The sequence below is a fragment of the Mustela lutreola genome, chromosome 17, assembly GCF_030435805.1.
Source record: "Mustela lutreola isolate mMusLut2 chromosome 17, mMusLut2.pri, whole genome shotgun sequence".
In the NCBI taxonomy this organism is placed as follows: domain Eukaryota; kingdom Metazoa; phylum Chordata; class Mammalia; order Carnivora; family Mustelidae; genus Mustela; species Mustela lutreola.
In genome coordinates this window covers 43,661,886-43,675,984 of record NC_081306.1, presented here as the reverse complement: position 1 = coordinate 43,675,984, position 14,099 = coordinate 43,661,886, and the positions used below count along the sequence as shown (strand labels likewise).

Genomic DNA, 14,099 nt, shown 5'->3' with positions numbered 1-14,099 from the left:
CCTTCCTGCCGGGGTCTCCCCACACTGGCCTGGGTCATAGAACCTCAGATGTATGCAGGAGGCATGGCCCCGGGACCCCCCATTCCTCCTCACCACTGCCCCCTGCCCTGTGGAGCCTGGGACCCGGCCCGTCTAGAAAGCCCTGCTGGCCTGGTCTGGGCGGTCACTTCCGAGACGGGTTCCGCTTCTCCCACTCCTACTGTCCTCCCCCTTGGTCCTCGGCCAGCCCCCAAGTCTAGGCTGAGCCCTCTCCACGCCAGCCAGCGAGGGAATGGGGGCATCAGGCAGGGGCTCTGGGAAGCCTGGGTCTGCCCCAGGAGTTGGCGAAAATGGAGCTTTCTCCCCAGCCCTCTTGGCAGGGGTGGGAATTAGGGGCTCCGGGAGAGGGGTCAGAATAGGCCTGGATTCGAATCTCTTGTCAGCGTGTGGACAAGTGATTTACTCACTCGGCGCCTCAGTTTCTTCATCTGTACAATGGGGGTGCACGTGACACCTTCCTGCCATGCCGTGGGGAGGGACATGTTACGTCACCTAAGAATGCGCTCGGCACAAAGGAGGTGGCCACTGCGGTCGGCTGCCCTGCTCATGCCAAAGCGGGAAGGTGGTCTGGTTGGTGGGAGAGGTTGTTAGAAGGTTGCTGTGGGGGGCGCCTGGGTGGCTCAGTGGGTTAAAGCCTCTGCCTTCGGCTCAGGTCATGATCCCAGGGTCCTGGGATCAAGCCCCGCATCGGGCTCTCTGCTCAGCAGGGAGCCTGCTTCCTCCTCTCTCTCTGTCTACTTGTGATCTCTGTCAAATAAATAAATAAAATCTAAAAACAAAAAATCTTTATAGAAGGTTGCTCTTGGACAAGAAGGGTCAGTCAGAGTAGTCCGGGCGGGACAGGGGGACAGGACAAGGCGGTCCCTGTGACCGCGCCGCCTCTTCTTCTCCTCCTGGGCTGGGGACAGCAGCATCGCTTCTCGGGGCCCGAAAGCCACCCCGTCTCTGCCTCCCTCTGTCCCTTCTCCAGCCCCGTCTCCAGGGTGGGTCCCCCCTCCACAACATGCTGAGAGCGGTGGTTAAGGACATGGACTTTGAACCCAACTCTGCCCCCCTCGTGGCTGAGTGGACCTTAAGCCTCAGGCTCCCCATCTGTAGAATGGGTCCGAGATAACAACAGGACTTCCTCCCTCTGTCGCAAGGGAGCCGGGAATGAGTTAATAGCAGCAGAGCCCTCGGAATGGTATCTGGCCCATCGTGAAGACTCAGTAAATTCTAGCCCTTGTGATTTTCCTATTTGTGTCTCCATCTCGCCTGTTTGTTGAGTCAGATTTTCCGTGGGTGAGGAGCTACAGCAGGAGGCATGAAACTCCCCGGTTTCCATTGCCTGGAGCTCCAGGTCCTCGGGGCTGGAGGCCGGAGCAATAAAGCATTCCTTTCAACGGGGGCCAGGGATGCTCTGATAAAATCGGGACCACAGGATGCTAACCTTAACCCCGGGCCTCGCCTCGGAGGCGGGGCCAGCCGCAGAGCCTGGGCCGTTCTGGGTGGGGCAGCCCCAGGTCCATGAGCCGCTGGGCCACAGGCCGGTGACATCTCTCCCCACTGCCTCCCGGACCACCCTCTGTGCCCCGTGTCTCTCCTTCACCCCAGGCCTGTTTCCACCTCCTGCCACAGGAGGCTCGGAGACTGAGGAAGCAGCATCTCAGAAGCCTGGGATCCGGGGGTTCTGGGGCCTCAGTGCCGCGCGAGGAGCTCACTACCGCAGTGACGGTGACAAGGCCCCTGTGCTGTCGCTCAGGAGGACCCCGCGGCCCCGGGGAGGTCAGGAGGACCATCTGAGGAGGAGCCAGTGCCAGCCACCACGGGGCAGTTCCTTCCCGTGGCTCAGAAGTTTCCTCCAAGCCCGACCCGAGTCCCGCCACTGGCTGCCCCGTGGCATGTCCCTGCCCCCAGAAGCCCCTTGCCCCACGCAGTCTGTCTGGCATGCCAAGCCCTGGTTCCCTTGGGCAACCTCCTCTCCTGGGCCCTCTTCTCTGCATCTGGGGCCTCTGGGGAGACCCCTGTCCCCATCCTGCCGAGCACGGGTACCGGCAGGTCAGCGGGGAGGAGGAGGGATGTGACAACCGGACGCACCGTGTGAGACGGGCTTTGTGACAGACACCCAGGACAGTCCCCGCACAGCTGGGGGGGCACCCCATAGAACCCTCGGTGCCCCGGGGTGGGGGTAGGTAGGCAGGCCGACCACGCTGAGGGGCCTGGAGGCTCTTCCAAGCGATGCCAAGGGCTGCCGGGCGAGTGGGTGCCGAGTGCCAGCTGTCACCACTCCCGGCAAGGGCCGTGTGTCCCTGTTATGTCAAAACTCTGCTGCTCCCAAGGCAGCCCCCAGGAGAAGCTCTGTGAGCTGTGCCATCCAGAAAGGAAGAGCGAGCCCCCTCGGCATGGGACCCCCCGCCTTGGGGAGGGAACCCCAGGCAGCCTCAGCTCCAGCCCCGCCAGGCACGGGGGAAGGCGGGGCGACCCCAGGGCTCCAGCCTCCAGATGTGCCGCCAGCATTCCGTGGTGGAGACAGGGCAGAGCAGCTGCCAGGACCCCAGATGGGCCGCATTAACCTGGGAGCAGGCTCTCCAGGGCCCAGATGCTCTGTGTTTAGCCGGCTTTGGGCTCCAGATGTGGGGCTCAGCTGGGGGCGGGACGCGGCTCCAGATGGAGGCAGTCGAGCAGGGTCTGGGGCTTTGGGCACTGGGACAAGGGGCCTCCACGCTCGTCCTCTCCAGCAGCCCCCCCACACCCCAGGGCCAAGAGGGGTTCAGGGTTCACAAAAGAAAATTCCGACCCAGGAGCCACAGAGCCCAAAGGCTCACGGCGTGAACGGCGACAGAACCCAGTGACCTGCCCAGGGTCCCACAAGCCAAGGAGGGCAGGACCCGGGCTGGAGCAGAGGGTCTGACATCCGTCCAGTCCCAGGAAGCGTTGGGGGAGGGAGATCTCTGGACATATGCCTGCCGCTTGCCACCCACAGGGATGCACTCCGTCCCACACGGTTGGGTGACCGGGACATCCTTGTCCCGGCATCGAGAGAAGGCTCTGTCCTGACCTTCGAGGCAGGGTCTGTGGGGCAGGGGGCATAGTCCAGCCCCTGGAGACCCTCTGAGGTCGCAGCCTTGCAACCTGGAGCTGGCTGTCCCTAGCCCCACCCTAGTCTGGACAGTGCTTGTCCATTTAGGAAGTGGAGAGACAGGAGGACACTCGGCAGAGAGGACCCAGGCCAACCATAGACACCCCTGCCCCAGGATCCTGGGCACCTAACCGCCAAGGTGAGGTGGTAGGAGAGATGTTCCTATTTGCTGAGCACCCACCATCCAAGCCCTTCATCATTCATTGGGTCCCCACAACTCCCACGCAGGGTGTGGGGTTCTCATCCTGCAAAGGGGCAGCTCTCTTAGGACCACCGGGCCAGGCCAGGCCGAGCCAGGCAGAGCCAGAGGAACAGCAGGGACCTGCCTCTGGCCTGGCCTTGGCCATGAACTTGGGCGGTGGCTCAACATGGCATCTGGGAGAAGACCTTTGTAAGGGAGCCCAGGCGAGATGCTGTCCCTGGGGCCTGACCCTCCTGTCCCCACATAGCCCATCTGCCCTGGATGGGTAGGACCAAGTCGAGGGGACCCCCATTTCTCACTCACTGCCACCCAATTTGATAAGCTGCACCTGGACAGCGCCTGACACCCCTGTTTCTCCTAAGGCTGGGATGGTGTTGGGGGCAGGGGACAGGGACATGCCAGAAAACGAGCCCCTTTCCCAGGGCTGCGGGCTCGGGGGTGCGTGGGAGCTGGAGGAAGAGAGAGGAGCTCCTGGCCAGCCAGGTCAGCGAGAGGCCGGCGACTCCGGCCGGGGAGCGAGGAGGGGGCCCCTCGCAGGCCGTCCGGGCTGGGCAGCCAGCGCCCTGTGTGTCTTGGCGGAGCGGGACCCCTGGGCGGCCAGGTATGTAACAATTCCAGCCATTTCCTGCCCTATTAATGAGAAAGGGGCTGATATAAATATACACTCAGCATAAATAAATACAGGCCAGGCCCGGGGCCGCATAGCAGACAGATTGCGTGGAGCTGCCGGCCGGCCCTTCAGCCAGCTCCCCCCACCCTGCCCGCAGCAGCCCCCCCCCCACCGCCCCCCACTTGCTTTCCTCCGCCAGGCCAGGGCCCCTCCACACACACAGGCCCGAGGCAGATGGACCGACCGCCCTCGCCCTGGGGCCTCAGGAATGGGGTTTCCCGCGGGCCCTGGGAAGGTGGCCGGCCCGAGAGAGGGGGAGCTGGGGTTCCCAGTCGCTCCTGCCTCAGGCACAGACCCGGTGACCATCCTGGGAGGCCTGCGGTCCTAGGATCGGGCCTGCTCACCGGTGGGGAAACTGAGGCTCACAGGCCTAGGGTCCCAGCAGGCTGTGGATCTGGGATTCAAATCCCAGGCTTTCTTGCCCCAAGGCCTCTGAGCTGCCCACTCTGTGAGAGGGGCAGTCGGGGCAGCCTCTCGCCCTCCTGCCTTCCTCCCAAGCCCCAGCCCCTGGGCCCTCCGTAGGCCCTGGAGGACTTCTGGTGAGGCCTGGACGCGTAGCTCAGCTGGGACAAGACGCACGTGCGACCCCCGACCCACCCCTGCTCCAGACCTCCTCCCAGCCGCAGCATCCCCCCTCGAGTGCTGGCTGTCCCATCGGGATAACCCGGTCACCCCACACGGCATGGTAACTGAGACCCAGGGGCCGAGCTTCACTTAGGTCACGGAGAGAAGCAGGCCAGAGCCGGGGAACAGAAGCAGAAGTATCTGCCACCAGGCCTTCTCCTCAGGCCCCTTCTTGAAAAGCCTCCTGACCTCAGTGCCGCCCCAGCTCCCCAGCCTGGATGCTTCCTGGGGGTACTCCGGTGTCCGCCTGTGTTCTGGAACCCAGCCGGGGCCCTTCCCTCGGCAAAGGTCGGCCTCAGCGACTAGGAAAAGCCAAGTTCAGAGAGGTCTGGAGCCTGGCGACCATCACACAGCACGGGGGCACGTCTGGGGCTGGCACCCCGGAGCTGTGGTGCATTCTTCTCTTATAAACCCAGTTCAAATGCCCCCTCCTTCAGGAAGCCTTCCCAGCCACCCCGACCCAAAGGATGGGCTCCCAGTGTACCCTCACTCTGCCTCCCGGGCCTTGGGGTAATCTTATCAGTGTGTGTCTGAGTGGCCACTTAGCCCAGGAAGGCACACCGGAGTGTCCACGCCCCACCGCCACCCCGCCACCGCCACCCCCACCCCTCCGCCTGTGCAGAGCCCCAGTGTGGAAAGTGGAGGCCAGGCCGTTTCCAGCTGCGGCCTCATTCTTGCCAGCGGCCAAGGATTTGGGAGCCAGCTGTCTGAGAAGGCAAGTTCAGCAGGTGTGCGTGCCCGGGACGGCGTCATCCTGAATCCCAGCTGGTCTCCTGGCCCCAGCTCAGCCCATGCTCCGGGTCCAGAGGTCCTAGAGGCTCTTGGCCTCTTTGACTGCAGCCCCTGCCCCACCCCTGTCCCTAGGGCCCCAGACATCTCGGCCCCGGACCGCTGGGGATGAGGCAGGAGAGGCGGGAGTGCGGCAGGTAGAGGGTCACGGAGGAGCTCCCCAGGGCTGGGGCCAGCTCCCACCTGCACACGGTTGCTGGGGGCCCAGCCCCTCCGGGGCTCCGGAGCTCCCTCGCAGGGAGAGAGCAGAACTGGAAGCCGACCCCGACGCAGCCACTCGGAAGCACACGACATCCACGCGGACTGACTTGGGCGTGGGCCGGTGGCATGTCATCGAAGGCAAAAAGGACAGGTCTCGGTCGGAGACGCGGCTGCAGGTGTGACAGGGGTGGGGGGCTGGCCGCGGGCTCGCAGGTGTGCCCAAGCATCGTGGCTGGAAGGGTCCACAGCACACAGACCACCCCGTTTCTCTCAAGTTTCAAACCAGAGAGGAAGGGAACGCATTTACCTTAACACGTCTGTGTTGTGGGTAATGTTTTAAAAAGTTAGTAAAAGGAAAAATACTAGTGTCGTCTATGCAGTCTCGCCTCTAGCCCCACTGCCCAGGGCCGTGCCAGCCTCCCTGCCGGTCCGGCATCCAGCCCCTCCCCCAGACCCATCCTTGCTCCCGTCATTCCCCCCTGCCCGCCCTCCAGGGGGTGCAAGTCATCCCCTTCCTGTCCCCCTTTTGCCCGTAAGGCCCCTCTCCACCTGCCCCCTTCCTCACTCCCGGGCACCCCAGGCCCCCGCAGGCCACAGTCCAGTCAAGCGCCCGCTTGGGCCCAGGCAGCTCGATTTCCCACCACCCCAGACTCAGCAGCAGGCCAGCTCCACGCGCCTCAGTGCACAGCTTTCCCTACAAGTTGGGGGTATGTTCTGGAATCCCAGTTGAGTTTACTCCAGCACCTTCCCAGCGCATGCTCTGCCTTGTAGGCCAGAGGGGAGCCCTTCAGACGTCTCCCTCCAGGAGCAGGCTGGGTGTGCTCCTCAGACTCGGAGGAAGGGCCCACGCCTACCCAGGGCCATCTACAGGTCCATATGGGAGGCAGAGCAGGAATCTGGCCCAAATTTCCCCAGGAAACAGAGTCCAGAAGGCAAATATGGGGCAGAACTCTCTGGAACGTCTTCCCACACTCACACCACCCTCGGGCTTGGGGGTGAATGGAAGGCGATCGCGAACCCCCATGAAACCATCCCTCCCCCTCCTCTCATGGCATTACTGGGCTCAGGGCCAGGGGGAGACTGACCCACTGCACCTGAGCTTGCTTGGCTCCCCCAGCTGAGATTTTGGACATTTCCCTCTCCCTGGAGGAGGAGGATGGAGGGATCTAGGGATGGATTTATGGGGACGCAGAGAATGGATGGTGGGGGGTGTGTAAACTAGCTGAGAAGTGGATGGATGGATGGATGGATGGATGGACGGATGGATGGATGGATGGACAGATGGACAGATGGGTGGATGGATGGATGGACGGGCAGAGGGATGGATGGATGGATGGTTGGATGGATGGACGTATGGACGGGTGGATGGATGGATGGGCAGAGGGATGGATGGATGGATGGACGGATGGACGGATAGATGGATGGATGGATGGATGGACAGATGGATGGACGGATGGATGGATGGATGGATGGATGGATGGACAGATGGATGGATGGATGGATGGGCAGAGGGATGGACGGATGGTTGGATGGATGGATGGGCGGATGGATGGATGGGCGGATGGGCAGAGGGATGGACAGATGGATGGACAGATGGATGGATGGACGGATGGATGGATGGATGGGCAGAGGGATGGATGGATGGATGGATGGATGGATGGATGGATGGGTAGCTGAGTGGTAAAGTGAGTGGCTAAGAGTGTAACTGAATGGATGGACTATTTGCCGATTAGCTGAGGAGTCCCTCTATCTCTAAGAACTTTCTAAATCTCTGAAACGTGAGGCCTTAGCACCCCCCAGAGGCCAGAGTCTCTAACGACCGACCCATTTCTCTTAAAGCCCTGGCACCAACAGTCCTAAGAATCAGGGGCACAGACCTAGCGAAAGTTAGGAGTTCTGGGAAACCAGAAACCTAGGGTCCAGTGCTGACTGGACTTGCTAGGGCCCATGACTTGCTCTGGGGACCTTGGAGATGGCTCAACCTTCTGAGGGTTAGTTTTCTCATCTGGAAAATGGAGCTACTCAAACCTGACCCCTGTGATGCTATGAGATCTAAACAAAATTATGCATGTAAAGCATCTGAGAGGGTTATCTGGCACAGATCAGGGGCCCGTGGAATGTGATTTCCTTCCCACAGGCAGCCCTAGGGCACGCATGCACACACACACACACACACACACACACACACACACACATGCGTAGGGAGGAGGGACACAGAGCGAAACTCCAGGCCAGACCAGATCCAGAAAGGCAGATGGGGACACACTTATTCTGTAGGAGTCCCATGCTCTGGCAGGGCTGGCCCAGCCTTGGGACCCAGAGGCTCGGGGAGCGGGGACGCGGACGAGGGTCCTGAGCCCTGCGGCGGCTCAGCCTCCTGGGCCTGGGCCAGCCGGGCGGTGTGCTCGAAGGCGGCTTGCAGCAGGTGGGAAGCAAGGCAGGTGGTCCAGGTGACGAGATAGGCCAGATGCCAGGCGAGGGCTGTTGTGGTCTCCACCCACCAGTACAGACGTTTCAGCAGCGCCCGGAGCTCCGGCACCACACAGGTGTCCAGCAGCGCCTGGAGGATGGACGAGCAGATGGGCAGGTGGCCAGGCCCGGGACCCTCTCCACCCCCCAGGTCTGCCCTCTCGAGGCCCGGCCCGGCTCCCGGCCTGCCCACCTTGCTGAGCAGCCCGCGCAGGCTGCAGCGACGGGCCCTCCGGCAGAGCCTCCAGGTCAGCAGCGACAGCAGCAAGCCTGCCAGCATCAGACCGTGCAGGCAGGACAGAAGCAGGTCCGCGCAGGTGGCCGCAGACAGGCCCAGCTGCTTCGGCGCCAGGCCCAAGGCCCGGGCACAGCGCCGTATGCCCGCCCAGGCCAGCCGCGGTGCCCGCAGCCCCAGCCACAGGGGGACCCCCAGCAGTCCCAGCCCCGCCCGCAGCGCCAGGCACAGGGGGCTGGCGTCGAGCCCAGGGGCTGGAAAGGCCTGGCGGCCGCGGGACCCCCAAGCCTCCTGGGCCAGCCCCGACAGCCAGTGGTTGAAGACGAGAATCTTGAGAAGCAGGAGATTGTACAGGTGAACCCGGTTCTGGACCAGCTGCGGGGGAGGGAGAGCCAACCGTGGTCACACACGTGGGGGAGGGGCCCCACATGCCCCCCCACCCCACCCCCACCCCCTGCGGGCCGGGCTTCCTTCTCTCCGGGCCTCGATTTCCCCCACAAGAAGGATCGTTCTCTGCCCACTTCTAAGGACTCCGTTCTCGGGAAGTGGTTTTAGAAAGTTATTTCCAGTTATCATTGTTCTTTCCCTGGGATTTAAGTGAGTGTTTGTAATACTCTAGAAGGAAGGAAGTGGATTTATTATTATTTATTAGAGAAGGCAGGACCATCCAACCCTCTCAGCCCTCTGATCCTGTGGGATCTGAATCCCGGGCAGGTTTTTTTTTTTTCTCCCAAACACCTGGGCTCTCCTGGCCACCGGTTGCCTGTTGATGTCACGATGGCCGCTGGAGGCAAAGAGCAGTGCCCCCAGGTAGGGTAGAGAGATGGGAGGCATGGGGGCAGCGACCCCAGGGCCTGGGGGACCTACGAAGACAGAGGGACCCGGGAAGGTCTCCTGGCTTCTGTCCTGGATGTCCTGTCTCTCCCATCCACGGGGAGAACAGAGTGAGCTTGGGTAGGGAAAGAGTCTGGAAGCGGGAAGCCTCCACCCGAGTCCTGGGGCTGAACGGCCCCTCCTCAGAGCCCCAAATCCCCCTCTCTGGACCCCATGCACCCTTGTCCAGAGGAGACCAGGAGCCCTAGGGGGCGATGTGGGAGACGGCCACCTGGGGTTGGCTGTGCGTCCCACCACGGGCACCGTCGCTTGGGGGTAGGGTTTCTGAGGCAGGCAGTCACCTAGTGCCACAGGATGGGACAGGTCCACGCGGTCCTGTGAAGGGCTGTGAAGGGCTGGGAGGACCCCCACCCCAGTGCCCCCGGCGCCACACTCACCAGCACCAACAGCTTCACCAGCAGCAGCAGAATCCCCAGGAGGCTGGCTCTGGCGGGCTGGACGACCTCCATATCTGGCCCTTCCCCCCCTTCCTCCCGCTGGGAGAGGGAGGGTGACCTCACAGATACTGCGGGGTGGGGGCCGAGTTACCGTGGGGACCCAGTTGCCACAGGAGACCCTCTTGTACCTGCCTCCCGCCCCTGCATGGCACAAAACTAGGGTATCTGTTGTCTCCACCCTGTCCCCTTCCTGGCTGGAGACTTCCCCGGACTCCACGTCTGGCCTGTCCACACAGGGGCCGGAGGAGGTCCTCTGATGGTCAGCCCTGCGGCCTGAGTGGGCAACGGAGGCCGTCGTCACGTACAGAAACATGGCTGAGGGTGGCTGGGTGTTGCCCCCGCCCACATCCGTGGAAATCCCGAAGTATCAAAGGCCCAGGAAATAGAAATCTTGACGCCCCCCGCCCCCAGGACCACAGGTGACATAGTATTTGGAGATGGATGAAAGCTTCAGCTGTCCAAGCCTCCAGGCCTCTACCTAGCCCCCTCCCCACCCCAGTCACAAAGCTGAGAACTGAAGTTGTGACTGTTCCTCTGGGATCTTAGGGACACCTGCCACTCTGTTAGAGGAGGGTAGGGGAGAAAAAGTGTGCTGACCCCAAGACCCCAGAGAGGTCTGGAGAGAGGCAAGAGGATTAGCCCCCCCGCAGAAGGCCATCAGCTCCCTGGGGCATCTCACAAAGCTTGCCAGAGGCTGGGATTAGGGTCAAAGGCTTGGAATTTTCTGGAAGAATCCAGGACCTTGATCACAACCGATTCCGTATTACTAGAGCATAAAGCGGGAAGTGGGGAGGGGCACAAGGCGAGGGGGGAGATCGGCAAGGGCCCCGTGGGCCGTGGAACATTCTATTGCACGGTGAGAGCCGTGCAGGGGCTGAGGCAGCCAGGAGATTGCTGTGGGCTCCAGGACGGTCCCTCCCGCTCGTGAGGAGGTGAGACTAGAAAGAAGGGGTCTGGGGCAGGGGGCAAGGGGCAGGGCAGGGGCGGGGGAGGGATCAGCTAGGAATCCACAACAATAAGTCCTGGGCATGCAGAGAGGTGGACAGATGCCAGAAACGGGTAGAACGTAGAGCAACAGCGTTGGAGGCTGTCATCTACAGGGAAAGGTCCAAGATGGGACCCTACTAGCGGCTAATCAGCCGGCCTGCCCGCGTTCCTTGGCGGCTGGCAGAAGCACGAGTTTCCCGGGTCAGAGAGGGAGGACCATCTACTGACCACAGTACTAGATGCTAAGTGTTTAGCATTGGTTCCTGGAGGCTCCGATCCCCGAGGGTGACAGGGCCAGGGCCATAGGACCCCTGTCCACCCGGTGGTATATTACGAGACAGTAAGCCTGAACTTACAGAACCCAAATCTTTTGTAACGGGCAGTAAGCAAGCCTGCCCTTTGCTCCCAAGGGAGATATTATCACGCTAGAATATTCCTGTGCTTTGACACCATGGATTCCAAGGTTGTCCGATAGGCAGACATCCCAAAAAGATAATCCAGATCAAAGATCAGTGTGTGGAACCAGGTGAGACCTCTGCCCTTGTCTCCCAACAGAGGGTTAAGAAAGAGAGGTAAAGCAAGGCGCGGGCCAGTGGTCCCCCTCAGAAGGCTTGGGTGAAAGGCGGATGGTGGTACTGCCCACCAACGTGGGGGTGGGGAGGAGACATGGGTTTGGGGAAAGGCCTGACAGATTGCTGGGAATCACACGGCAGGGACAGAAACTAGGATCTGCAATTTGTTTTCCTCCCTCCCTACCCCACACCACTATCACGCAGCACGCCAACGCCGCTCTCTCTAGGCTGAGTCGATGGTCTTCAACTTGACATTGACCAATACCCCTGGGCCATGCGGTCCAGGCAGGAGATAGGTTGCAAGAACCTGACCACCAAGGCAGCCCCTCGGGGCATCTCTCGAGACCAAGCTGAGTCTCAGTCCCAGCTCCGTCAGTTGTCCCCACCCGCTCCCGAGCTTGGTCCCCAAGCGAGATTTCAGCAAGGGCTCTCTGTGGTTCTGTGCTTGCTCAGACAATAGGAGGTGGGGGTCACCGACGGGCCCACAGGGCTGGAAAGCCAATGACAGAGGCCAGGAGCTCGCCCACACCTAGCCCCAGCCATGTAGTACCATTGGCCAGAAACCCCCGAGTCCCTTCCCGGCCAACCTTCCTTCCTCACCTTCCTGCCAAGCCTCCCACCAAGAACGTGGGTTCTTAGTCCCGGAGCCCTCCATCCCCTGCTCTTTCCTACTCAGCACCCAGGTTCAAGGCCATCCCTGTACTATGGCGCTGCGGTGGTCTTGGGCAATAATGACTTCCCCTCCCCTGGCCCTGTCTGCACCTTGCAGGGTAAGCGGGAGGACCAAGTGGGTTAACCCAGTTACCAGTGGCTGCTGCCTTGCGTGACTCCAGGGGATGCCACGCCTCCCCCGCGCCCCTCTGCGCAGAGACTCCCCCTCCCAGCCCAGGACTTGGGGCTACAGAAGGGCAGGCAGCCCACCTTGGACTTGCTCACCTTCTTGGGGCCGAGCGCTCGCAGGTGCCCTCCCCAGCGGGTGCAGGACGGCAGTGCGGCCGCGCGGGGGCAGCACACACCGGCCGTGCGGAGCCCCGTGCACCTGCGCGCGATGCTCCACCGCAGCGCGGAAAGTTTTCCGTTGCTATTTTGTCCCCTGTCAGTCACAGAGGCTGGTTTCCCTGTGACAACAACCATGCGTCATCCCGAGGAGCTCCCCCGGTGCGTGTCTCGTCATGCCCGGGTTACTGGAGGCAAAACCACGGAAATGATCTAGACCAGGGTTAGAATCTCGCTGTATCTCAAATCTTCACACCCCCCCAAGTACACAAAAATAAATAAATATAATAAATAAACATATTAAATACAATGTATTACATAATGCATATTATGTATATATTATTTGATATATAATATATTATGTATATATTACCTATATTAACTATAATAAAGAAATAAAGATGCCTTCATAGTTACTGGAATTTGTATTTTTGGCTGTCTAAAAATAGCTTTATCAAGGCCACATAAATACAAAAATAATAATTAGGAACTGATGAGGGCACCTGGGTGGCTCAGTGGGTTAAGGCCTCTGCCTTCGGCTCAGGTCATGATCTCAGGGTCCTGGGATCGAGCCCCCATCGGGCTCTCTGCTCAGCAGGGAGCCTGCTTCCTCCTCTCTCTCTGCCTCCCTCTCTGCCTACTTGTGATCTCTCTCTGTCAAATAAATAAATAAAATCTTTTAAAAAATAATTAGGAACTGATGAATGAGAGAGGAACCTGGACTCCGTCCGAACTGACCTCTGACATTTACTCCCAGGTCTGTGCTTGCGCCCCAAGTTCCTCCTTCTGTAAATCTGGTTTATACTTTGTAGAATCTCGCAGGTGAGGTTACAGGGAGGCGTCAGTGCATCGGGGTCTGGGAAGCGCTTGGAGCCGCACCTGGCCGAAATCAGCACCTGTGGATTGGAAAGTTAACTCAAGAATTTTCTTTTAAAGATTTTATTTATTTATTCATGAGAGAGAGAGAAAGGAAGAGGCAGGAGAAGCAGTTTCCCAGCAGAGCAGGGAGCCGGATGCAGGACTCGACCCAAGGACCCTGGGATCATGACCTGAGCAGAAGGCAGAGACTTAAGCAACTGAGCCACCCAGGGATCCCGAGCTCAAGAATTTTTAGAAACAAAATAAGAGGCAGGTTAGGCAAAATTGCTTTAAAACATGCACAAATTTGTAAAAGGAAATGACCTCCAGGGTGCACAGACTGAATTGATTCATAAGCCAACATGTGGAAATATTCATCTGAACCAAACCGCTTTCAGGGGACTCACTTGGAGGCTGAGACTACATTTTGAAATTCCAGAACAACATGGCCCAAAATAAAGAAGGGTCATTGATACCTTTTAAAATTAGTTCAAAAATTTTTGAACACAAAAATGAGTAAAAATGTGCTAAAAATATTGAAAAGGATGTAAAGTGGCCAGACCATCCCATTGTTCAAAAACGTCATTCCCCAAATAAAAGGTCTGATAAATGGACCAAAATGTGTAAATGCCAGCGACGGAGTGCAGAATCACACCTTTGTGGTCCAAAAATCAACAAGCGAACAAACAGCTATGGGAAACGGAATTGTCACTAGTATGTCTCTTGAACAACTTGTGCAGAACCAATGTGTTTCATGTACTTGTTTTCTGCCAGCTCACTTAAACCTCTCTCTCTCTGAAATTCTCCAACCCACCACCTCCCAGCAATCCGCAGCCACTCCCCCTCTCCCGGTTTGCTCTTTTCTCTACTAGGCTTCTTGGGTCCCAAGAAAATGTTCCTCCATCCATTGAAAGACAACTAGGTTGTTTGCGTATCTGGACTATTGCTAATTTCAGTGTAACAGGAACATGGGAGTAGATAGCTCTTTGCGATCCTGATTTCAAGTTC

General features: G+C 59.6%; 1 protein-coding gene across 1 annotated transcript; it reads right to left on the bottom strand.

Annotated features, from left to right (window-relative positions):
* Positions 1-7,885: 7,885 nt before the first annotated feature.
* TMEM270 (transmembrane protein 270) lies at positions 7,886-12,281 on the bottom strand. The gene is made up of 4 exons (XM_059154871.1): positions 12,159-12,281; positions 9,619-9,746; positions 8,306-8,722; positions 7,886-8,203 (listed from the first exon to the last, which is right to left on the bottom strand). Exons 2-4 carry the CDS (start codon positions 9,688-9,690, stop codon positions 7,910-7,912), a joined length of 783 nt encoding a protein of 260 aa, XP_059010854.1. The 5' UTR covers positions 9,691-9,746; positions 12,159-12,281; the 3' UTR covers positions 7,886-7,909.
* Positions 12,282-14,099: the final 1,818 nt, after the last annotated feature.